The 20,281-nt window shown below is 27.4% G+C and overlaps 2 protein-coding genes across 3 annotated transcripts; both read left to right on the top strand.

Moving 5' to 3' along the window:
- Positions 1–567: 567 nt before the first annotated feature.
- On the top strand, positions 568–13,383 carry LOC135131284 (uncharacterized). The gene is made up of 11 exons (XM_064058955.1): positions 568–1,014; positions 1,082–1,485; positions 1,539–1,649; positions 1,709–1,811; positions 1,869–2,018; positions 2,200–2,382; positions 7,354–7,504; positions 7,561–7,813; positions 7,872–7,982; positions 8,033–8,135; positions 13,122–13,383. The coding sequence occupies exons 1-11, from the start codon at positions 771–773 to the stop codon at positions 13,271–13,273; spliced, it is 1,965 nt and encodes a 654-aa protein (XP_063915025.1). The 5' UTR covers positions 568–770; the 3' UTR covers positions 13,274–13,383.
- An 89-nt stretch (positions 13,384–13,472) lies between these two features.
- On the top strand, positions 13,473–14,778 carry LOC135131461 (alpha-tocopherol transfer protein-like). 2 transcript variants are annotated; one of them, XM_064059233.1, is made up of 6 exons: positions 13,474–13,689; positions 13,737–13,887; positions 13,943–14,195; positions 14,241–14,351; positions 14,403–14,505; positions 14,553–14,778. In XM_064059233.1, exons 1-6 carry the CDS (start codon positions 13,569–13,571, stop codon positions 14,702–14,704), a joined length of 891 nt encoding a protein of 296 aa, XP_063915303.1. In that variant the 5' UTR covers positions 13,474–13,568; the 3' UTR covers positions 14,705–14,778. The 2 variants fall into 2 exon arrangements, with proteins under 2 accessions (XP_063915301.1, XP_063915303.1); XM_064059231.1 differs by having other exon boundaries at positions 13,473–13,689; positions 13,943–14,351.
- Positions 14,779–20,281: the final 5,503 nt, after the last annotated feature.

Raw genomic sequence — 20,281 nt, forward strand, 5'->3', positions numbered from 1 at the left:
CGGTTTTTCGATTTTTCGATTTTTCAACATTTCGATATTTCGATTTTCTGAGTTTTTAAATTTTCAGTTTCTCATCTTCGATTCGAAATTCGATGTTTGGATTTTTCGACCTTTGAGTAATTTTTGATATTTTTGATATTTCGACTCCGATTTTTAAAAACCTAATTTGTTACGCAAATTTTAACGAAGATTAGGATGGCTGATTATATAAAACAATAAAATAAATGTAGATCTCAAAGAAAACCTGACGTTGTCTAAAATTTATTACTTAAAGCTCCTATTTTGTCATTTTTTGGAACTATTTTGACTTTTTTTAACCTAAAATCAGCTCTTTAACTATTACTAGTGTGTTAAAGTACATACCAGTTACATCTGTTGATGTCGAAAGAAATTCAAGATATTAACCATTGTAGAGATATTTAGAAGAGTTAAACAATGACCATTAAACTTTCTACCACAAACAACAAACAATCTGCGATAAACTTATCCACACAAAATAAAACAACAATAATCAAGGCCATACGAAGATCACATGCGTTCACTACACGTGTCAACTAAACCAACGTCAAACTACTTTTAAATTCAGACGAATTACCACAATTGCAGACCACAATTCTTGCGCCTCATAAAAATGTGTGCACATTTTTTAACACCTCTTCACTTTTCAAGGATAAAAAATGACAAGTGGGGACCTGAACACCACCTGACACTGGTTCCCGGTAAATCCTATGACCAATTGACTTAATATACACTTTTGACGATTACGAACTATGTACTTATTCTGTACAATTCAAACAGCTGAAAAAATTTACGACTATTACTGTAAATGTACATATTATGTTTCGCCAAGGTCGCAAATGAGTCCACACTCTTACTCATTATCAGTTCTGGTCATGAAGCAGTTTTGTATCGAAGCGAAAAAATTGTACCAAAGAGACCCCAAAATAAAGCGCGAAGATGTGAAAATTTTGCAGCAGTGGTTGAAAAAACAGCCGCATTTACCACAACTAGAAGGTTAGTTTATCACAATCCGAATTTATTACTATTATTATTATTATTATTATTATTAATATTATTTTAGAATCGCAAATCATCATCTTCCTCCACAGCTGCTACTACAGCATCCAAGCAACCAAAAAAACCATTGATTACTACTTTACTGCAAGAACGCTGCATCCAGAGCTGTTCCACTACCCCACCGATGACGTCATCAAACGAGCTTGCTCTATAGGTTTTAAGAATTTTCTTCCGAAGAAAACCCCTGAAGGTTATACAGTTTTCTTTTCTGGTTTACTCGATTATAGTACCGACAACTACAACTACAATAATGAGGTACTCTTAACGAATTTGCTGCACTCGTTACGTATACACCAACATGGGTTCTCGGATGGGCTGATTGTAGTGAGTGACTGTCAGGGGGGTACTTTGGGGCACTTGGCTAGGGTGAATTTCGCCTCGCAGAAATGCATGCTTGACTTTATGCAGGTAGGGTAGTTCCAGTGTGTTTCGGTACTTTTCTTATTTTTTGCACTATATAGGAAGGTACTCCGCTTAGATTGAAAGGGTTCCACATGATCAACGCTGTCCCTTTCTTGGATAAAGTAATGGCCATGATTAAACCACTGATAAGCGCTGAGTTATTTAAAATGGTACTAAAGTTTTGCGATTTTCCTCATTTTAAGTACCTAATATCTCGTCCTGTTTCCAGATACACATTCATCCAACTCTTGACAGTCTGTACGAATACGTCCCGAAGGAATGTTTGCCCGAGGATTACGGAGGAGAACTTCCTTCGCGACTAATGTTGCAAAGTACGAACACACACCTTTCTGGAATTTTAACTTAATTACAATAATTTTCATTTTTAGAAGAAATGGAGAAAACCGTTTTCGACAACGTGGATTTTTTCAAATGGCACGATTCCCAAATTGTCGATGAATCGAAAAGAATCGAAAAATCGAAAATTGTGCACATGGCGTCTGGACTCGAGGGAACTTTCAAGAAGCTTGAAATTGATTAATCTCTTTGTATTTGTCAGTCAATATTTTCTCGACTCGATTAAAAAAATTGTCACAAATTTGACTTTACTATCGAAACTCTTGTAATTTCGTCAGAAGTAAAAAAAAAAATAGATAATGAGGCGATGATTTGAAATAATTGCTTCTATTATTGAAAAACAATTTTATTATCAGTAAATTATCTCAAGGCAAAATTTCAGCCTCTTTAATAAATTTAACTTTGAAGTCATACAGTGTTCGACAATGAGTGAATTATGCATTGCTCCGGCACAGTTGTACGGAAGAGACAACAAACTAAAACGTGAGGATGTAAAAATGTTACAAAAATGGCTACAAAAGCAGCCACATTTGCCGCAACTGTTAGGTAAGTAACGTAAAAAATGGTCGCTAATATTGCGTTGTTACGTTGTCTGGTTACGCCTTCATTAGTTAATTACTTAGGTCTTACGTTATCGTTAACTAATATGTAGTTAGTTCGACCCTCGGTATTATTTTATACATCGAAACGACATATACGTCAATAAATATATACATATCAATAGTTTAGTTCATTTAGGGTAAAAACTCAAGGAGAATTCATAAACTACAGCTACAAATTAAAAATAAAATTAAACAACTATCAGTCCTGTGGTGTCCGGATTATCTGTCTACTAAATTTTTTCATACTTGAGACCATGAACAGGCGAGAAAACAATAAAGTAGCTTACACCCAGGAAGTAAAAAGTATTAGATAAGAATTATCTGGCAAAATAAATGTCAAAAAAAATTATAATACAGGGTGAGTCACTCAAATTATTTTGAACGGTATAGTGTTGTGTTTTTGACACCCCCTTCTTAGCCTTTACAGTCAAGATTTATTTTTGGAATCCACGTTATTCTAATTTTCTTGAAATATTTTAGTGCTGGAAGAGTTCACAAAAAAACTTTTGTGGAAAAATTAAAAAATTCAGAAAACGAAAAATTAAAGTTGACAAAATGAAAAAAAAATTATCAAACAATTGATAAATCGAAAAATTCTAAAATGGAAAATAATAATGAAGATATCAAAAACTTTAACAATCAAAAAATTTAAAAATTGAAAAGTGAAAAAATTGTGATATCGAAAAATTAAAAAATTAAGTATTGAAAAATCGAAAAATTGAAGAAACAAAAATTTAAAATACGAGTAACTGATAAAAAAAATCGAGAAATTTGCATATAAAAAATATCAAGTAACTGGTAAATTAAATATGGAATAAAAAAATGTTTATTATTATTATTAAAAATCAAAAATAGAGGAATTTAAAAATCAAAAATTCAAAATAGAAAAATATAAAAAGTGAGAAATTAAAAAATGAAAAAATCTAAAAATTGAAAAACCTGAAAAATGAAAAATTCGGTAAACTGAAAATCGAGATACTGAATAATCAAAAGTTGAAACATCGAAAAATTTTAATTTTTTAAAAATCGAAAAGCTGACAAATTCAAAATTCAAAAATTTTCTCAAAACCGAGAAAATAGACAAATCTAAAAATTAAAAATCAATAAATTGTAAAATCGAAAAACTGAAAAATCTAAAAATTAAAAACAAGAAAAATTTTAAAAAATCGAAAAACTGAAAATCGAGAAACTGAATATTTAATCAGAATGTTAAAAAATCGAAGAATTGTAAAGTCGAACTGCAGCATCAAACATCGAGAAATTCAAAAATCACAAATTTGAAAAATTGCGAAAATACAAAAATCTAAAAAGTGCGCAATTTAAAAATTAAAAAATCGAGAAATTGATAAATCTAAAAACTAAAAACACGAATAATTAAAATTCAAGGATTGAAAAATTCGAAAAACTGGAAATCGAGAAACTGAACAATCAAAGCTGAAAATCGAAAATTAAAAAAATCTAAGAATGATAAAAAGGAAAAATTAAAATTTCCAAAAATTCGAAAAATTGTAAAGGCGAAAAAATTTAAAAGTGGAAAATAGAAAATTTTAAAAATTGAGAAATCGAAAGAATAAAAATCGAGAAAATGAACCTAAAACTTGAAAAATTATAAAACCAAAAAATTCATATAAAAAAATTGAAAAATTCCAATAACTGAAAATCGAAAAACTGTAGTTTAAAAATTTTAAAAATCGGAAAACTATAAATTGGAAAATAAAAAATTTCCAAAAATTGAAAAATTGAAAAGTCGAAAAAGTACAAAACCGAAAAATCAAAAATTGAGAAATTCAAAAATCCGAACTTCGAAAGATCGGTAAAATACAAATTCTAAAAATTGAAAAATCGGAAATTCAAAAAAAAATCTAAAAATCGATGAATCGGAAAATTATCAAATCGAGAAACTACTAAATCGAAACATTGGAAAGAAGAAAAATTAAAATATCTAAAAATTCAAAAATCGATAAACTGAAAATCGAAAAACTGAATAACCAAAATTTGAAAATCTAAGAATGATAAAAAGGAAAAATTAAAATTTCCAAAAATTTGAAAAATTGTGAAGGCGAAAAAATTGAAAAAGTCTAAAATCAAAAATCGACAAATTCAAAAATTGAAAAAATCGGTTAAATAGAAAAATCTAAAAATTGAGAAATCGGAAAAATGTAAAATCGGGAAAGTGAACCTAAAACTTGAAAAATTATGAAACCAAAAAATTCATATCAAAAAATTGAAAAATTCCAATAACTGAAAATCGAAAAACCGTAATTTAAAAATTTTAAAAATCGGAAAACTAAATTGGAAAATTAAACATTTCCAAAAATTGAAAAATTGAAAAGTCGAAAAAGTACAAAACCGAAAAATCAAAAATTGAGAAATTCAAAAATCCGAACTTCGAAAGATCGGTAAAATAAAAATTCTAAAAATTGAAAAATCGGAAATTCAAAAAAAAATCTAAAAATTGATAAATCGAAAAATTATAAAATCGAGAAACTACTAAATCGAAACATTGGAAACAAGAAAAATTAAAATATCTAAAAATTCAAAAATCGATAAACTGAAAATCGGGAAATTGAATAACCAAAATTTGAAAATCTAAGAATGATAAAAAGGAAAAATTAAAATTTCCAAAAATTGAAAAAATCGGTTAAATAGAAAAATCTAAAAATTGAGAAATCGGAAAAATGTAAAATCGGGAAAGTGAACCTAAAACTTATGAAACCAAAAAATTCATATCAAAAAATTGAAAAATTCCAATAACTGAAAATCGAAAAACCGTAATTTAAAAATTTTAAAAATCGGAAAACTATAAATTGGAAAATTAAACATTTCCAAAAATTGAAAAATTGAAAAGTCGAAAAAGTACAAAACCGAAAAATCAAAAATTGAGAAATTCAAAAATCCGAACTTCGAAAGATCGGTAAAATAAAAATTCTAAAAATTGAAAAATCGGAAATTCAAAAAAAAATCTAAAAATTGATAAATCGAAAAATTATAAAATCGAGAAACTACTAAATCGAAACATTGGAAACAAGAAAAATTAAAATATCTAAAAATTCAAAAATCGATAAACTGAAAATCGGGAAATTGAATAACCAAAATTTGAAAATCTAAGAATGATAAAAAGGAAAAATTAAAATTTCCAAAAATTGAAAAAATCGGTTAAATAGAAAAATCTAAAAATTGAGAAATCGAAAAAATGTAAAATCGGGAAAGTGAACCTAAAACTTGAAAAATGATAAAACCAAAAAATTCATACAAAAAAATTGAAAAATTCCAATAACTGAAAATCGAAAAACTGTAGTTTAAAAATTTTAAAAATCGGAAAACTATAAATTGGAAAATTAAACATTTCCAAAAATTGAAAAATTGAAAAGTCGAAAAAGTACAAAACCGAAAAATCAAAAATTGAGAAATTCAAAAATCCGAACTTCGAAAGATCGGTAAAATAAAAATTCTAAAAATTGAAAAATCGGAAATTCAAAAAAAAGTCTAAAAATTGATAAATCTAAAAATTATCAAATCGAGAAACTACTAAATCGAAACATTGGAAACAAGAAAAATTAAAATATCTAAAAATTCAAAAATCGAAAAACTGGAAATTGAGACACTGAATAACCAAAAGTTGAAAATCTAAACATGATAAAAGCGAGAAATTAAAATTTCCAGAAATTTTAAAAAATTTTAAATTTAAAAAATCGAACATTAAAAATTTCCAAAAAGTCGAAAAAGTGCAAAACTGAAAAATCAAAAATTGAGAAAATTAAAAATCTAAGAATGATAAATCGAAAAATTAAAATTTCCATAAACTTAAAAATTATAATGTCGCAAAATAGCAGAAGCGAAGAATAAAAAATAGACAAATTCAAAAATCAAAAATTTTAAAATTCGATTAAGTACAAAAATCTGAAAATTGAGAAATCTAAAAATTATAAAATAGAAAAATTAAAATTTCCAAAAATTTTAAAATTGTAAAGTCGAAAAGTGCAAAACTAAAAATCAAGAATCGAAAAATTCGAAAAATTCCAAAATCAAGGATCTGAGCAACCTAAAAACTGAAAAATGGTGAAATTAAAATATTTCAAATTCAAAAATCTAAAAATTACAAAATTGAAAAAATCACGAAAACTGAAAAATTGAAAAATCAAGAAACTGAAAATCCCAAAAATTGAAAACATGAAAAATTCAAATATGTATATAAAAATTGAAAAATCGAAAAATTGTAAACTCGAAAAATTCACAAAAGGAGATATTGAAAAATACGAAATTTGAAATCTGTCAACTAGAAAATTTTAAATGCTCTGAATGTGGGGTACAATCGCCGCCAGACAAACCTGGACCACTTTGACATAACAAAATTTTAGTTGTTAATTTTTTATGAGTATCATAATAGCAATTTGATTTTGAAAAATGGGATACTGACTTTGTCCAAATTATTTAATTTGTCAAACAAAACATTAATTAAACTCTAACCTAGTAGTTCAGTTTTCTACAGCCCCGACTGACGTTATTGACCAAATAAGACCTTAGGGCATTAAAAACAGTTGACATAGTATCAAAGTAATGTCAAGAGATAACTGGATCGGTCAACTATATCTTCATTATTCGTTACTTGGTGTATTGCTGGTTGTATAGATACCTCAAAAGCGCCAATTTGTATTACTAAAACCACCGTCTCTGGAAACAGGCAAAATTTAATCTGCTTGTAAAAATCATTCGTCAGCAACAATTAACAAAACAGCAAAATGTATTTCTTTGACAAATTCATTTACAGAAAATGCAACCAATAATAGAATATCGGATGATGACTTTTCCTTTTTTTTTAATATCACAAACTACATAGCAAGACATAAAATTTTGTATGTACCACGGATACTACGAGTACTTAAAGTTTATTGTCACCGTTTTTGTTTTATTTTAGAGTCGCAAGTGATCATTATCCTCCACAGCTGCTACTACAGCATTGAGGCAGCCAAAACCGCCATCGACAAGTATTTCACCAGAAAAACCCTCTACCCACACATCTTCCATTGCCCTAGTGAAGACACACTAAGAAACACCGCTTCGCTTGTGTAAACATAACATTCAAAAAATCTCCTCGCCAAAACTACACTTAGTAAAATTCCAGAATGAGCAAAGTCCTTCCTAAGAAAACCCCCGAAGGAAATACAGTTTTTCTAACACGAATGCTCGACTACAAAGTCGAAAACTACAACTTCCTCAACCTAATCGTCGTGGTGAACTGTGTGCTGACAGCACATCTTCATCGTCATGGGTTCGTCGACGGACTCGTCGCCGTGTTGGATTTCAAAGGAGGCAGTCTGGGGCATGTAGCTCGAGTGAATCTGCCTGTTTTGAAGCAGAGTATTCTACACTTGCAGGTACTTGTTTCGACAATGGTTCGTTAAAGTTTGTACCCGATTCGATTTTGGGTTTCAGGAAGGTTCAGCTGTCAGAGTCAAGCAAATGCATATCGTCAATGTGCCTTCCTTCATCGACAAAGTCTTGGCTTTGTTGAAACCGTTGATGAATGCTAAGCTTTTTGAAATGGTAAGCAAAGGAGAGGGTGATTGTGTAGAAACTAAAATTTCCTTGCTTAGTTCCAGCTTCATCCTTCTATTGAAACTTTGTATAAGTATGTACCTAAAGAGTGTCTGCCGGAGGATTATGGTGGGGAACTGCCGTCGTGCAAATCGATGACAGGTGAAAGCAAAATTGCTACTGGCTACTTTTATGTTTTCTCGACGGTTCATGACCCTTAGAGTGTGAAAAAATAGGTTTCCCGTTTCCGTCTGTCTGTCTGTCTGCCGTCTGTCCGAATTTTTGTTAGACAGATAATCGCCGAAACTACAAGACCGATTGTTGTCAAATTTTCTATATAAAACGCTAACCAAAATTTTAATAGACATCCTCACCAACAACAGGATGACGTCATCTCCAAAATTTCGATTAGTAAATGTTATTTCAATTTTATAAAATAAGATAATCCTTCACTTGTGGTTTATGAATCCGTCCTCAATTTTTACCCTAGACATCCCAATTTTTTGAAAAAATCAAAATTGTGTAACATTTTACAGTTTAGCTTTGATGCTGGAAATTGTTAAACGAAATCAGATGACGTCATATGAAAATTTTGCCGACTTGATTTTCATTTTTCATTTTCCCGATTTTTTAAGTTTCGTTTTCTCGATTTTATGTCACAGTCTTTCGGTTTTTAGTTTTCTTTACCTTTTAAAATTTTCAATGTTTTAATGTTTCGGTTTAATAATTCTTGGCTTTTTGACTTTAATTTTTTTCATTTTTCCAAATTTTAGAATTTTTCGATTTTTCAAATTTTTCCAATTCTTGATTTTTATTTTTCATTTTCCCGATTTTAAATTTTCATTTTTTCAATTATATATCACAATTTTTCATTTTTCATTTCCTTAATTTTTCCAAAGTTTCTTTCGATTTTATCCTTTTTTCCGATTTTTTTTTAATATTTTTGATTTTACAATATTTCGTTTTTTCGATTTTGCACTTTTTCGACTTTTTAGTTTCTTTAGTCTTTCGATTTTTGAATTTTTCGTTTCTTCAACTTTTCATGTTCTTGATTTCCAGTTTTTAGATTTTTCAACGTTTTCATTCCGCACTTTTCTATTTCTCATTTTTGATTTTTCAGTTTTACAGTCTTGTAATTTTTACATTTTTTATTCGAAAAGTTGAAACATCGAAAAACTAAAAAATTAGAAAAAATAAAAAAGTCTAAAAACTGAAAGAACGAAAAATTGCAAATTCGAAAAAGTGGAAAATCGAAAAATTATAAATCGAAAAACTGAAGAAACGAAAAATTGGAGTATTGAAAAAGTAAAAATAAAGAAACTTAAAAATCAAAATAAGTTATTGAATCGAAAAAGTGAAAAGAAAAAAAAATGGAATCGAAAAATTGGAAAAACCAAAAATTGCAAACTGGAAAACTGTAACACTGAAAGAATGAAAAACTGAAAAATCAAATAAATAAAAAAGTTTAAAAATCCAATAGTTGAAAAATGGAAACATTCTAAAATCGTAAAACTGAAAAAGTAAAAAATCAAAAAAACGAAAAATTCCAAAAAGTTGAAGTTGAAAAATCAAAAAATTAAAAAATCCAAAAATTGAAGAAAAAGAATAGTAAAACCATAAACTTGCAAAGTGGAAAAATTCAAAAACCGAAAGATTGAAAAATCCAGCAACTGAAAAACCAAAAAACGAGAAATTCAAAAATCATATTTCGTTTTTTCGATTTTTTAGTTTTACAGTTTTGCAGTTTTTCTATTTATTGATACGAAAAGTTGAAAAATCGAAAAATTGAAAAAACAAAAACCAAAAAATCGGAAAAATTTCAAAAATCGAAGAATGAAAAAACGAAAAATTGCAAAATTTGTAAAATCAAAAAATTATAGAATCGTCAACGTTGTAAAATGGAGAAAATGTAACGAAAAATCGAAAATCTGAAAAAATTTTAAAAATTCAATGATTGTAAAATGGAAAAATTCTAAAATCGTAAAACTGAAAAGTGAAAAAAATTATTAAAAAACTACAAATCAAAAACTGAAGAAACGAAAAATTGAAAATTCGAGAAAGTGAAGAATCTAAAACTGAAAAATAGAAAAATTCAAAAATCTAAATAATGAGAAACCTGAAAATTGGAAACCGAAAAATTGCAAATCGAAAAACTGAAAATCCAGAAATTGAAAAATTTCACATTCGAAAAATTATAAAATCAAACTGTAAAATTGGGAAACTGCAAAATCTAAAAATTGAAAAATTCGGAAAGCAGAAAATCGAAAAACTGAACAATCAAAAGTTGAAAAATCGATAATAGAAATTTCAAAAAATTGAAAAATTCTGAAGTAAAAAATTTCAAAATTGAGTCAAAAAACGAGAAATTCAAAAATGAAAAAATTCAAAAAAATCGCAAAAATGGAAAAATTTAAAAATTGAAGAACCTAAAAATGAAAAATTCGAAAAACTGTAAAATCAAGAAACTGAAAAATTAAAAAATTGAAAAATTAAAACATTTACAAACTGAAAATCAAGACACTGAATAATCAAAATTTGTAAAATCGAAAATTAAAATTTCTAAAAATTGAAAAATTATTAAACTGAAAAATCAAAAATTTAAAAATTTAAAAATCAAAAATTCGAAACATCCATAAAATAGAATATTCTAAAAATTGAAAAATCGAAAAATTGTAGAATCGAGAAACTAATAAATTTAAATCGAAACATTAAAAATGCGGATATCTGAAAATCGAGAAAATGAATAGTTAAAATTTGAAAATCTAAGAATGATAAAATCGAAAAAGTAAAATTTCCAGTAATTTGAAAGAAAAACCGCAAATGAAAAATTGAAAAAGCAAAATTTGGAAATTCGAGAAACTGAAGAATCTGAAATTGAAAAAACGAAAAATAGCAAATCGAAAAATTGAAAAATCCAAAAATTGAAAAATTTCACATTAAAAAATTGAGAAATCGGACAAATTTTAAAATTTAAAAAACTTGAAAGTTCGAAAAACTGAATATAAAATCAGAAAGTTGAAAAATCGAAGAATAGTAAAATCTAAAACTTAAATTTCTAAAAGTCAAAAAATTGCAAAACTTAAGAGTCAAAAATCGAGAAATTCAAAAATGAAAAATCTGAAAAATCGCAAAAACAGAAGAATTTGAATAGTGCCCAAACGAAAAATCAAAAAATCTAAAAATTGAAAGACTTAAAAATTGAAAATTTTGAAAAATTGTATTCGAGAAACTGAAAAATCTAAGAATTGAAAAATGAATAAAATATTTAAAAACTGAAAAATTCGGAAAACTGAAAATCGGGAAACTGAAAGTGACAAAATGTAAAGTCGAAAAATTGTAAAACTGAAATATTAAAAATCGAAAAATTTAATAATCAAAAATCAAAAAATCCCAAAAGTAGAAAATTTTAAAAATTGAGAAATTTAAAAAAAATGAAATGGTGAAAAATCGAAAAATTGTGAAATCGGGAAACTAATAAATCGAAACATTGAGAAGAAGAAAAATTATATTAACAAAAAATTGAAAAATCGAAAAATCATACAATAAAAAAAAATAGAAAATTCGGAAAACTGAAAATCGAGAAAATGAATAATCAAAAGATGAAAATCTAAGAGTGATAAAATCGACAAATAAAAATTTCTAGAAATTTGAATTAGAAAAAGTGCAATTCAAAAAAATAGAAAATTCGAGAAACTGAAGAATCTGAAATTAAAAAAACGAAAAATTCAAAAATTTATATGTTGAGAAACCCAAAAATTGAAAAATTTCACACAAAAAAAATTTAAAAATCGGAAAAATTTTAAAAATTAAAAAATTGAAAAATTCGGAAAACTGAAATTGAAATAAAAAATCGAAGAACTGTAAAATCTAAAACCTAAAATTTCTAAAAGTTGAAAAATTGTATAGTCAAAAAATTGCAGAACTAAAGAGTCAAAAATCGAGAAATTCAAAAATGAAAAATTCGAAAATTCGCGAAAACAGAAAAATTTGAAAAATTGTAATCGAGAAACTGAAAAATCTAAAAATTGAAAAATGAATAAAAAATTCGGAAAACTGAAAATCGAGAAACTTATAAATCAAAAGTTGCAAAATCGAAAATTAATTTTTCCAAAAATTGACAAAATATAAAGTCGAAAAATTGTTAAACTGAAAAATTGAAAAATTTAAAAATCAAAAATTCGAAAAATGCCTAAAGTAGAAAATTCTAAAAATTGAGAAATCAGAAATTAAAAAAAAAATTAAACGGTGAAAAATCGAAAAATTGTGGAATCGGGAATCTATCTAATAAATCGAAACATTGAGAACAAGAAAAATTATGCTAACAAAAAATTGAAAAATCTAAAAATCATACAATCAAAAAATTAGAAAATTCGAAAAACTGTAAATCAAGAAAATAAATAATCAAAAGTTGAAAATCTAAGAGTGATAAAATCGAAAAATTAAAATTTCCAGAAATTTAAATTAGAAAAACTGCAAAGATTGAAAAATTTCACATTCAAAACAAAACACTGAAAAACCAAAAAATCTAAAAAATGAAGAAAACAAAAAATCGAAACGAAACATTACAAATCGAAAAATTGAATAAACGAGAAGTTGAAAAATCCAAACAGTGAAAAGTCATAAACCGAAAAATTCAAAAATCACAAATTCGAAAAAACAGAAAGATGCAAAGTTGAAAAATCGAAAAATTAAAGAAATCCATAAATTGAAATATCTAAAATTTGAAAAATCTAAAAATTTTAACATAAAAAACAGTAAAATTATAAAATCGGGACATTGAAAAATCGAAAAATTTAAAAAATAACGAAAATAAAAAACTGATACGAAACATTGCAAATTGAAAAATGGAAAAAATGAAAATTTGAAAAAATAAGAAATAAAAAATCGAAATAAAAAATTAAAGATTCGAAAAATCAAAAATTTGAAAACTTGAAGAATTTAAACTTGAAAACTTCGAAAAATTGCAAATCGAAAAAGTGAAGAAACCAAAAAATAATGACAAACTAAAAAACCGAAAAACTCAACTCTAGAAATCTATGGAACACAAAAATTGCTTTTTTTTAATTATTCAAAGAAGCGGTATTTGTTTGGCTACTTCAGGGGCGGTGGAAGTTCTTTCCAAATAACCTTCCACCAATTTTTTTCTAGGGGAAACGATCGAGGAACTTCTGGAAAACATAGACCTCCTAAGATGGCACGATTCCCAGAGGGTCGACGAAACGAAGAGAGTAGGAGGAACGAGTAGTTTAAAGTCTGGTTTTGGGATGGAAGGAAGTTTCAAGAAACTAGAAATCGATTAACAATTACGTAATAAATTAGTAAAGACACTAGCGTGTGGGAGCTGTTATTGTTAATACATTAATTATAAATTATGTAAAGAATGTCTTTAAATAAATATAACACAAAACGACGTAAGTGGAAACGACTTTAATACATGCAAATCCTTGCTAATAAACCGTCTTGACTGCAATTAATAAACGCCCTTGGACTCTAAAGTGCCTCGAAGAAACATTAATGACTAAAAAACCGGAAAAACAACTAATTAATATATAACTTTGGTACTTACTAATTCACTTAACGTTATTAAGCCACACCATGAGTCTCACCTGCATCAAACCTGAAAAACTTTACCAAAAAGACCCAAAAATAAGACCCGAAGATGTGAAAATTTTGCAAGATTGGTTGACTACACAACCGCATCTACCAAAAATAGAAGGTCGGTAAAAAAATAAACGTAGCTAAAAGTACAGTTTTTTTTTCTAGAGTTTCAATTGATTCCATTTTTACACAGTTGTTACTACAGCATCGAAATGGCTAAAACAACCATCGACAAATACTTCACTGCAAGAACTCTTCACCCCGAAATTTTTCTCCTTCCGAGTAACGACATCATAAAAAAAACGTGTTCGGCAGTGTATATGACTCAAATTTAACACCGTATTGGAATAATAAGTTTAATAAAATTTCAGTATGAGCCATATTCTTCCAAAGAAGACCCCCCAAGGGTACATGATTTACATGGGAACATTGGTTGATTGTCCGGTCGAAAATTATCATTTCACTACGACAATGATTATGCTAAACTGTGTGCTTGCACTATATGCACACCTACATGGCTTTGAAGAAGGACTTGTTCTCATATTTGACTGTAAAGGGTACACACTGAGTCACCTGACTAGAGTGAATTTGTTAGCAACGAAACACTGGCTGAACCATCTTCAGGTAGTTTTTTTGGTTCTTGGTGGCTTGCTAAATTTTTCTTTTCAGGAAGGTACACCTGTGAGGATTAAAGAGATCCACATTGTTAATATAACACCCGTCATGGATAAAGTCTTAGCTATAATAAAGCCCATTTTGAGCGGTCATCTTTTTCAAATGGTTAAGAAAAAAAATCAAGCTATATTTTAAAATTAAGAAAAAATATTACAGATACAGCTGCATTCGTCGCCTGAAACTTTACACAAATACGTTCCTAAGGAGTGTTTGCCTGAAGATATTGGTGGAGAACTTCCGCCGTACGCAATTTTGAAAGGTAATGGAGAATAAAGACATTTTCGATATGGAGTGTATGAATTTTAGACCAGCCTCTAAACGCGATTTTGGAAAATTTAGACTTGATAAAATGGCACGAGACTCAGACTGTTGATGAGTCCAAAAGGACAAAGACGGATAACACTATAGAATCTACCTTTGGAGCGGAAGGAACTTTCAAAAAACTTCAAATCGATTAGGAAATTTTTAGTGTGTTACATGGAGGATAATTAGGATAATGGTAGTAGCCTGGTTAATAGATGTTTTAATTTTTTTTTTTTATTGTTCCCTCGCCCCTGAATTACGGTACATATTTTTAGGCAACTTTTCCAAAAACTCAAATTTTCAACACTTTCCTATTTTTAAATTTTTGACTTTTTTTCGAACACTTTCTAAAATTATCGAAAGACAATTTTTTGTAAATTTCGACTGGCAGAAGCCATTTTTGGCAAAATGTCGCAAATTCCTACCACTTTTCCTAAATCACCTAAAAAAATGTGGCAATTTTTGGAATGCTATAGAAATTTGATTTTGAAACCAAAAATTTCGAGGACCATCCAGACCGCTATATTTTTCCAATTGATATCTACACACCACATTTTGTTGTGGATTTCTAGGAAACTTTTTCAAAAGCTCAAATTTTTTACCATCTTTCCTTAATTACCTAAAGACAAATTTTTCTTCATTTTCACTTTTAGAAGTCATTTTGGATAACATTTTTTTGAAAATTCCAACTAACTTTCCAGAATCACGAAAATGAAATATGGCCATTTTTAAGATGTTTGAAAATGAGATTTTGAAAATTTCGAAGATCCTGAAAACTATATTTTTTGAATCAGTTCATCGACATCTGTGTTTCAAATATTAAAAAGGGGACAAAAAAGGTCTTAAAAAAAGGGATCAAACCAACAAGGACAGAGACAAAAAAACGAAGAAAAAAAGGGTCAAAAAATAAAGATGATAAAATTAAAGGCGACAGAAGCAGCGAAAAAAGCCATAGAGGTGACAAAAAGAGGCAACTAAAAAGTACAAAAAACGACCAAAAGGTTGCAAAAGACCACGAAACAAAGATGAAAAAAGGGAAAAAGTGCAATACAAAACCAAGCAAAAAACTCAAAAAAGGCGGAATTAAAAATATAAATAACACAAATATTAAAAAAGGATATGTACAAAAAGCATCAAAGATGTACAAAAGATCAAAAAAGAACCAAAAAGAGCTCCAAAGAAAAAGAAAAAAAAGAAAGCAAAAAAACGAAAACATAATAAAAATAAAAATGTAGCAATAAAGACTATATAAAAAAGAAGATATTTAAAAAAGGGGAACAAATAAAATTGACAAAAAAAAACACGAAAAGGGAGGACAAAAAAAGGAAGAAAAAGAAAAATTAAAAAGCGAAAAATTCAAATCAGAAATTTGAAAAACTAAGAATTGGGAAAAGAAATAACCAAAAAATTGCAAATCGAAAAACTGAAGAAATGAAAAATACAAACAGTGAAAAATCAAAAACCGAAAAATTCAAAATTCAAAAATTCGAAAAAAAAGATGGGACGTTTTAAAAAAATCTAAAAATTGAAAAATCTAAAAATTGAAAAACAAAAAATTAAAACATTGAAAAATTGGAAAAATAAAAAAAATGTAAAATCGAGAAACTAGATCAATAAATTGCACGTCGAAAAATTGAAAAAACGAAAAATTGAAGAAGCGAAAAATTGAAAAAATAAAGAAATAAAAAACCGAAATGAAAAATTAAGGAACCGAAAAATCAAAAATTTGGAAAATAGAAAACCTGAAAAATTTAAAATTGAAAACTAAGGAAAATTGCAAATAGAAAAAGTGAAGAAACTAAAAAAGAATGAAAAATTGAAGAACCGAAAAATGCAAATTTTTTTATAATTAAGTATTCAAAGCCAACACCAAATTTAGTTGTGGATTTTTAGGAAAATTTTTCAAATGCTCAAATTTTTTACCATCTTTCCTTAATTACCTAAAAACAAATTTTTGTTGATTTTCACTCTTAGAAATCATGTTCGATAACATTTTTTTGAAAATTCCAACTAATTTTCCAGAATCACGAAAATTAAATATGGCCATTTTTGCGATGTTTGAAAATGAGATTTTGAAACCGAAAATTTCGAAGATCCTGAAAACTATATTTTTCGAATCAGTTGATCGACATCTGTGTTTCAAATATTAAAAAGGGGACAAAAAAAGGTCTTAAAAAAAGGGATCAAACCAGCAAGGATAGAAAAATCGAAAAGAGACAGCGAAAAAAGCCATAGAGGTGACAAAAAGAGGCAACTAAAAAGTACAAAAAACGACCAAAAGGTTGCAAAAGACCACGAAACAAAGATGAAAAAAGGGAAAAAATGCAATACAAAACCAAGCAAAAAACTCAAAAAAGGCGGAATTAAAAATATAAATAACACAAATATTAAAAAAGGATATGTACGAAAAGCATCCAAAATGTACAAAAGATCAAAAAAGAACCAAAAAGAGCTCCAAAGAAAAAGAAAAAAAAAAGAAAGCAAAAAACCGAAAACAGATAATAAAAATAAAAATGTAGAAATAAAGACTATAGAAAAATGAAAAAGAAAAAATTTAAAAAAGGGGAACAAATAAAACTGACAAAAAAAAACACGAAGAGGGAGGACAAAAAAAGGAAAAAATAGAAAAATTAAAAAGCGAAAAATTCAAATCAGAAATTTGAAAAACTAAGAATTATGAAAAGAAATAATCAAAAAATTGCAAATCGAAAAATTGAAGAAATGAAAAATGTAAACAGTGAAAAATCATAAACCGAAAAATTCAATAATCAAAAATTCGAAAAAACAGGAAGACCTAAAGTTGAGAAATCGAAAAATTAAAGAAATCCAAAAATTTAGATATCTAAAAATTGAAAAATATAAAAATTTAAAAAACAAAAAATTAAAACATTGAAAAAGTGGAAAAATAAAAAGTTGTGAAATCGAAAAATTAAAAAATCTAAAAATTGAATAACCACAAATTAAAAATGTTTAAGACCGAAAAATGGAAAAATTGTAAAATCCAAAAACTGAGATCAATAAATTGCCAATCGAAAAATTTAAGAAACAAAAACTTGAAAAACAGGACGGACAAATTCAAAAATTAAGAAATCGAAAAATTAAAAAGCGAAGAATTCAAATCGGAAATTTGAAAAACTAAAAATTGGGAAAAGAAATAATCTAAAATTTGAAAAATCAAAAAAATTGCAAATCGAAAAATTGAAGAAATGAAAAATACAAACAGTGAAAAATCAAAAACCGAAAAATTCAAAATTCAAAAATTCGAAAAAAAAGATGGGACCTTTTTAAAAAAAATCTAAAAATTGAAAAATCTAAAAATTGAAAAACAAAAAATTAAAACATTGAAAAATTGGAAAAATAAAAAAAATGTAAAATCGAGAAACTAGAAGATCAATAAATTGCACGTCGAAAAATTGAAAAAATAAAAAATTGAAGAAGGAAAAAATTGAAAAAATAAAGAAATAAAAAACCGAAATGAAAAATTAAGGAACCGAAAAATCAAAAATTTGGAAAATAGAAAATCTGAAAAATTTAAACTTGAAAACTAAGGAAAATTGCAAATAGAAAAAGTGAAGAAACTAAAAAAGAATCAAAAATTGAAGAACCGAAAAGTGCAATTTTTTTTATAAGTAAGTATTCAAAGCCAACACCAAATTTTGTTGTGGATTTTTAGGAAACTTTTTCAAAAGCTCAAATTTTTTACCATCTTTCCTTAATTACCTAAAGGCAAATTTTTGTTGATTTTCACTTTTAGAAATCAATTTCGATAACATTTTTTTGAAAATTCCAACTAATTTTCCAGAATCACGAAAATTAAATATGGCCATTTTTGGGATGTTTTGAAAACGAGATTTTGAAACCGAAAATTTCGAAGATCCTGAAAACTATATTTTTTGAATCAGTTCATCGACATCTGTGTTTCAAATATTAAAAAGGGGACAAAAAGGGCCTTAAAAAAGGGATCAAATCAACAAGGACAGAGACAAAAAAACGAGGAAAAAAAGGGTCCAAAAATAAAGATGATAAAATTAAAGGCGACAGAAAAATCGAAAAGAGGCAGCGAAAAAAGCCATAGAGGTGACAAAAAGAGGCAACTAAAAAGTACAAAAAACGATTAAAAGGTTGCAAAAGACCACGAAACAAAGATGAAAAAAGTGAAAAAATGCAATACAAAACCAAGCAAAAAACTCAAAAAAGGCGGAATTAAAAATATAAATAACACAAATATTAAAAGAAGATATCAACAGAAAAGCTCAAATAAGGTGAACAAAAAATCCAAAAAAAACAAAAAAGCTCCAAAGAAGAAGTGAAAAAAGAAAGCAGAAAAAACGAAAACAAATAAAAATGTAGAAAAAAAGACTTTCGAAAAATGGAAAAGAGATAATTAAAAAAGAGGGACAAAAAAAGGAGAATAAAAAAATATTACTAATAAGTTAGTGACAGAAAAGGCGGGAAAAAACGATGAAAAAACAGAAGGATTAAAAAGAAGACAAAAAACATAAAAAAAGGAAGAAACGAAGGTTCCAGAAAGATTAAAAGCTACAAAAAAGAGAAAAAAGTTGACAAAAAGGCTCGCAAAGTTTCAGAGCATTCGGTTTTGCAGGGAACAAAAAAAAAGGTAACCAAAAAGCGAAAAGAAACGAAAAAATATGGAAAAACGTAATTAAAAAAGGAATAAAAAAAGTAACAACAAAAAGATAACCAAAAAGAGGGTCAACAAAAAAAACGTGACTAATAAACGATCAAGAAGACGGAAAAAAATAAAAACGATAATATAAAGGGGACAGAAAAACGAAAAAGGAGACAAAAAGCTAAAAATACTATAAAAAAATAAAAAAACAACAAGAAATGATCAAAAAACTCTAAAAGGGTGGTTTCAAAAAGGACTAAAAAGTGGCCAAAAAAGACGAAAAAACGACAAAAAAGCTACAACAAACTGTAAAAACGTTATTAAAGGGACTAAAAAGGAGAAAAAAAGCCAAAAAAGGACGAAAAGAAGGTCCAAAAAGGGTAAAAAAACTCCAAAAAAGTGAGGAAAAAGATAACAGAAGTCTCAGAACATTCGGTTTTGCAGAGAACAAAAAAAAGGTGACAAAAAAACGAAAAAAAGTGGAAAAAAGTAACAAAAGAAAGAGAAGCAAAAAAAAAAGTGTCCAATAAACAATCAAGAAGATGAGAAAAAAATAAAAACGATAATATAAAGAGGATAGAACAACGAAAAAGGCGACAAAAAGTTATCAAAAAAAGACAGGCGACAAAATTCAGTAACAAAAAAGCTAATAATATTGTAAAAAATAAAAAAAGATTCAAAAAGGGTGAAAATACAACTACAATATATAACCAAAAAAGGTCCAAAAGGGCGATTTCAAAAAGGATTCAAAAGTGGCCTAAAAGGCGAAAAACGACATAAAGGCCACAAAAAGCTGTAAAAACCCTAAAAAACATAGGGATTAAAAAGGAGACAAAAAACGCCAAAAAAGGACGAAAAGAAGGTCCGAAAAATAGCAAAAAACACCAAAAAAATAAGAAAAAAGGTAACAAAACGGCTTGCACAGATTTAGAGCTTTTGGTTTCACAGGGAACAAAAAAAAGGTGACAACAAAACGAAAATAAACAACAAAATATAGAAAAAAAACGGAAAAAAACGGAAAAGGACGATTAAAAAAGAGGACAAAAAAAGGGATAACAAAAAATAGTGACCAATAAACAATCAAGAAGACGAGAAAAAAACA

This window comes from Zophobas morio, unplaced genomic scaffold (assembly GCF_036711695.1).
Source record: "Zophobas morio isolate AGI-343-1 ecotype UQ-CSIRO unplaced genomic scaffold, CSIRO_AGI_Zmor_V1 ptg000020l, whole genome shotgun sequence".
Classification (NCBI taxonomy): Eukaryota; Metazoa; Arthropoda; class Insecta; order Coleoptera; family Tenebrionidae; genus Zophobas; species Zophobas morio.

Bases quoted from the DNA above. Each gene is read 5' to 3' on its own strand.
- LOC135131284 (XM_064058955.1), top strand. From the start codon at position 771: ATGTACTTATTCTGTACAATTCAAACAGCTGAAAAAATTTACGACTAT. The intron at 2,019-2,199 runs AATCTCTTTGTA...ATCAGTAAATTA, and splicing joins CAAGAAGCTTGAAATTGATT to TCTCAAGGCAAAATTTCAGC. The intron at 2,383-7,353 runs GTAAGTAACGTA...GTTTTATTTTAG, and splicing joins ACATTTGCCGCAACTGTTAG to AGTCGCAAGTGATCATTATC.
- LOC135131461 (XM_064059231.1), top strand. From the start codon at position 13,569: ATGAGTCTCACCTGCATCAAACCTGAAAAACTTTACCAAAAAGACCCA. The intron at 13,888-13,942 runs GTATATGACTCA...ATAAAATTTCAG, and splicing joins AAAAAAACGTGTTCGGCAGT to TATGAGCCATATTCTTCCAA. The intron at 14,506-14,552 runs GTAATGGAGAAT...TATGAATTTTAG, and splicing joins GCCGTACGCAATTTTGAAAG to ACCAGCCTCTAAACGCGATT.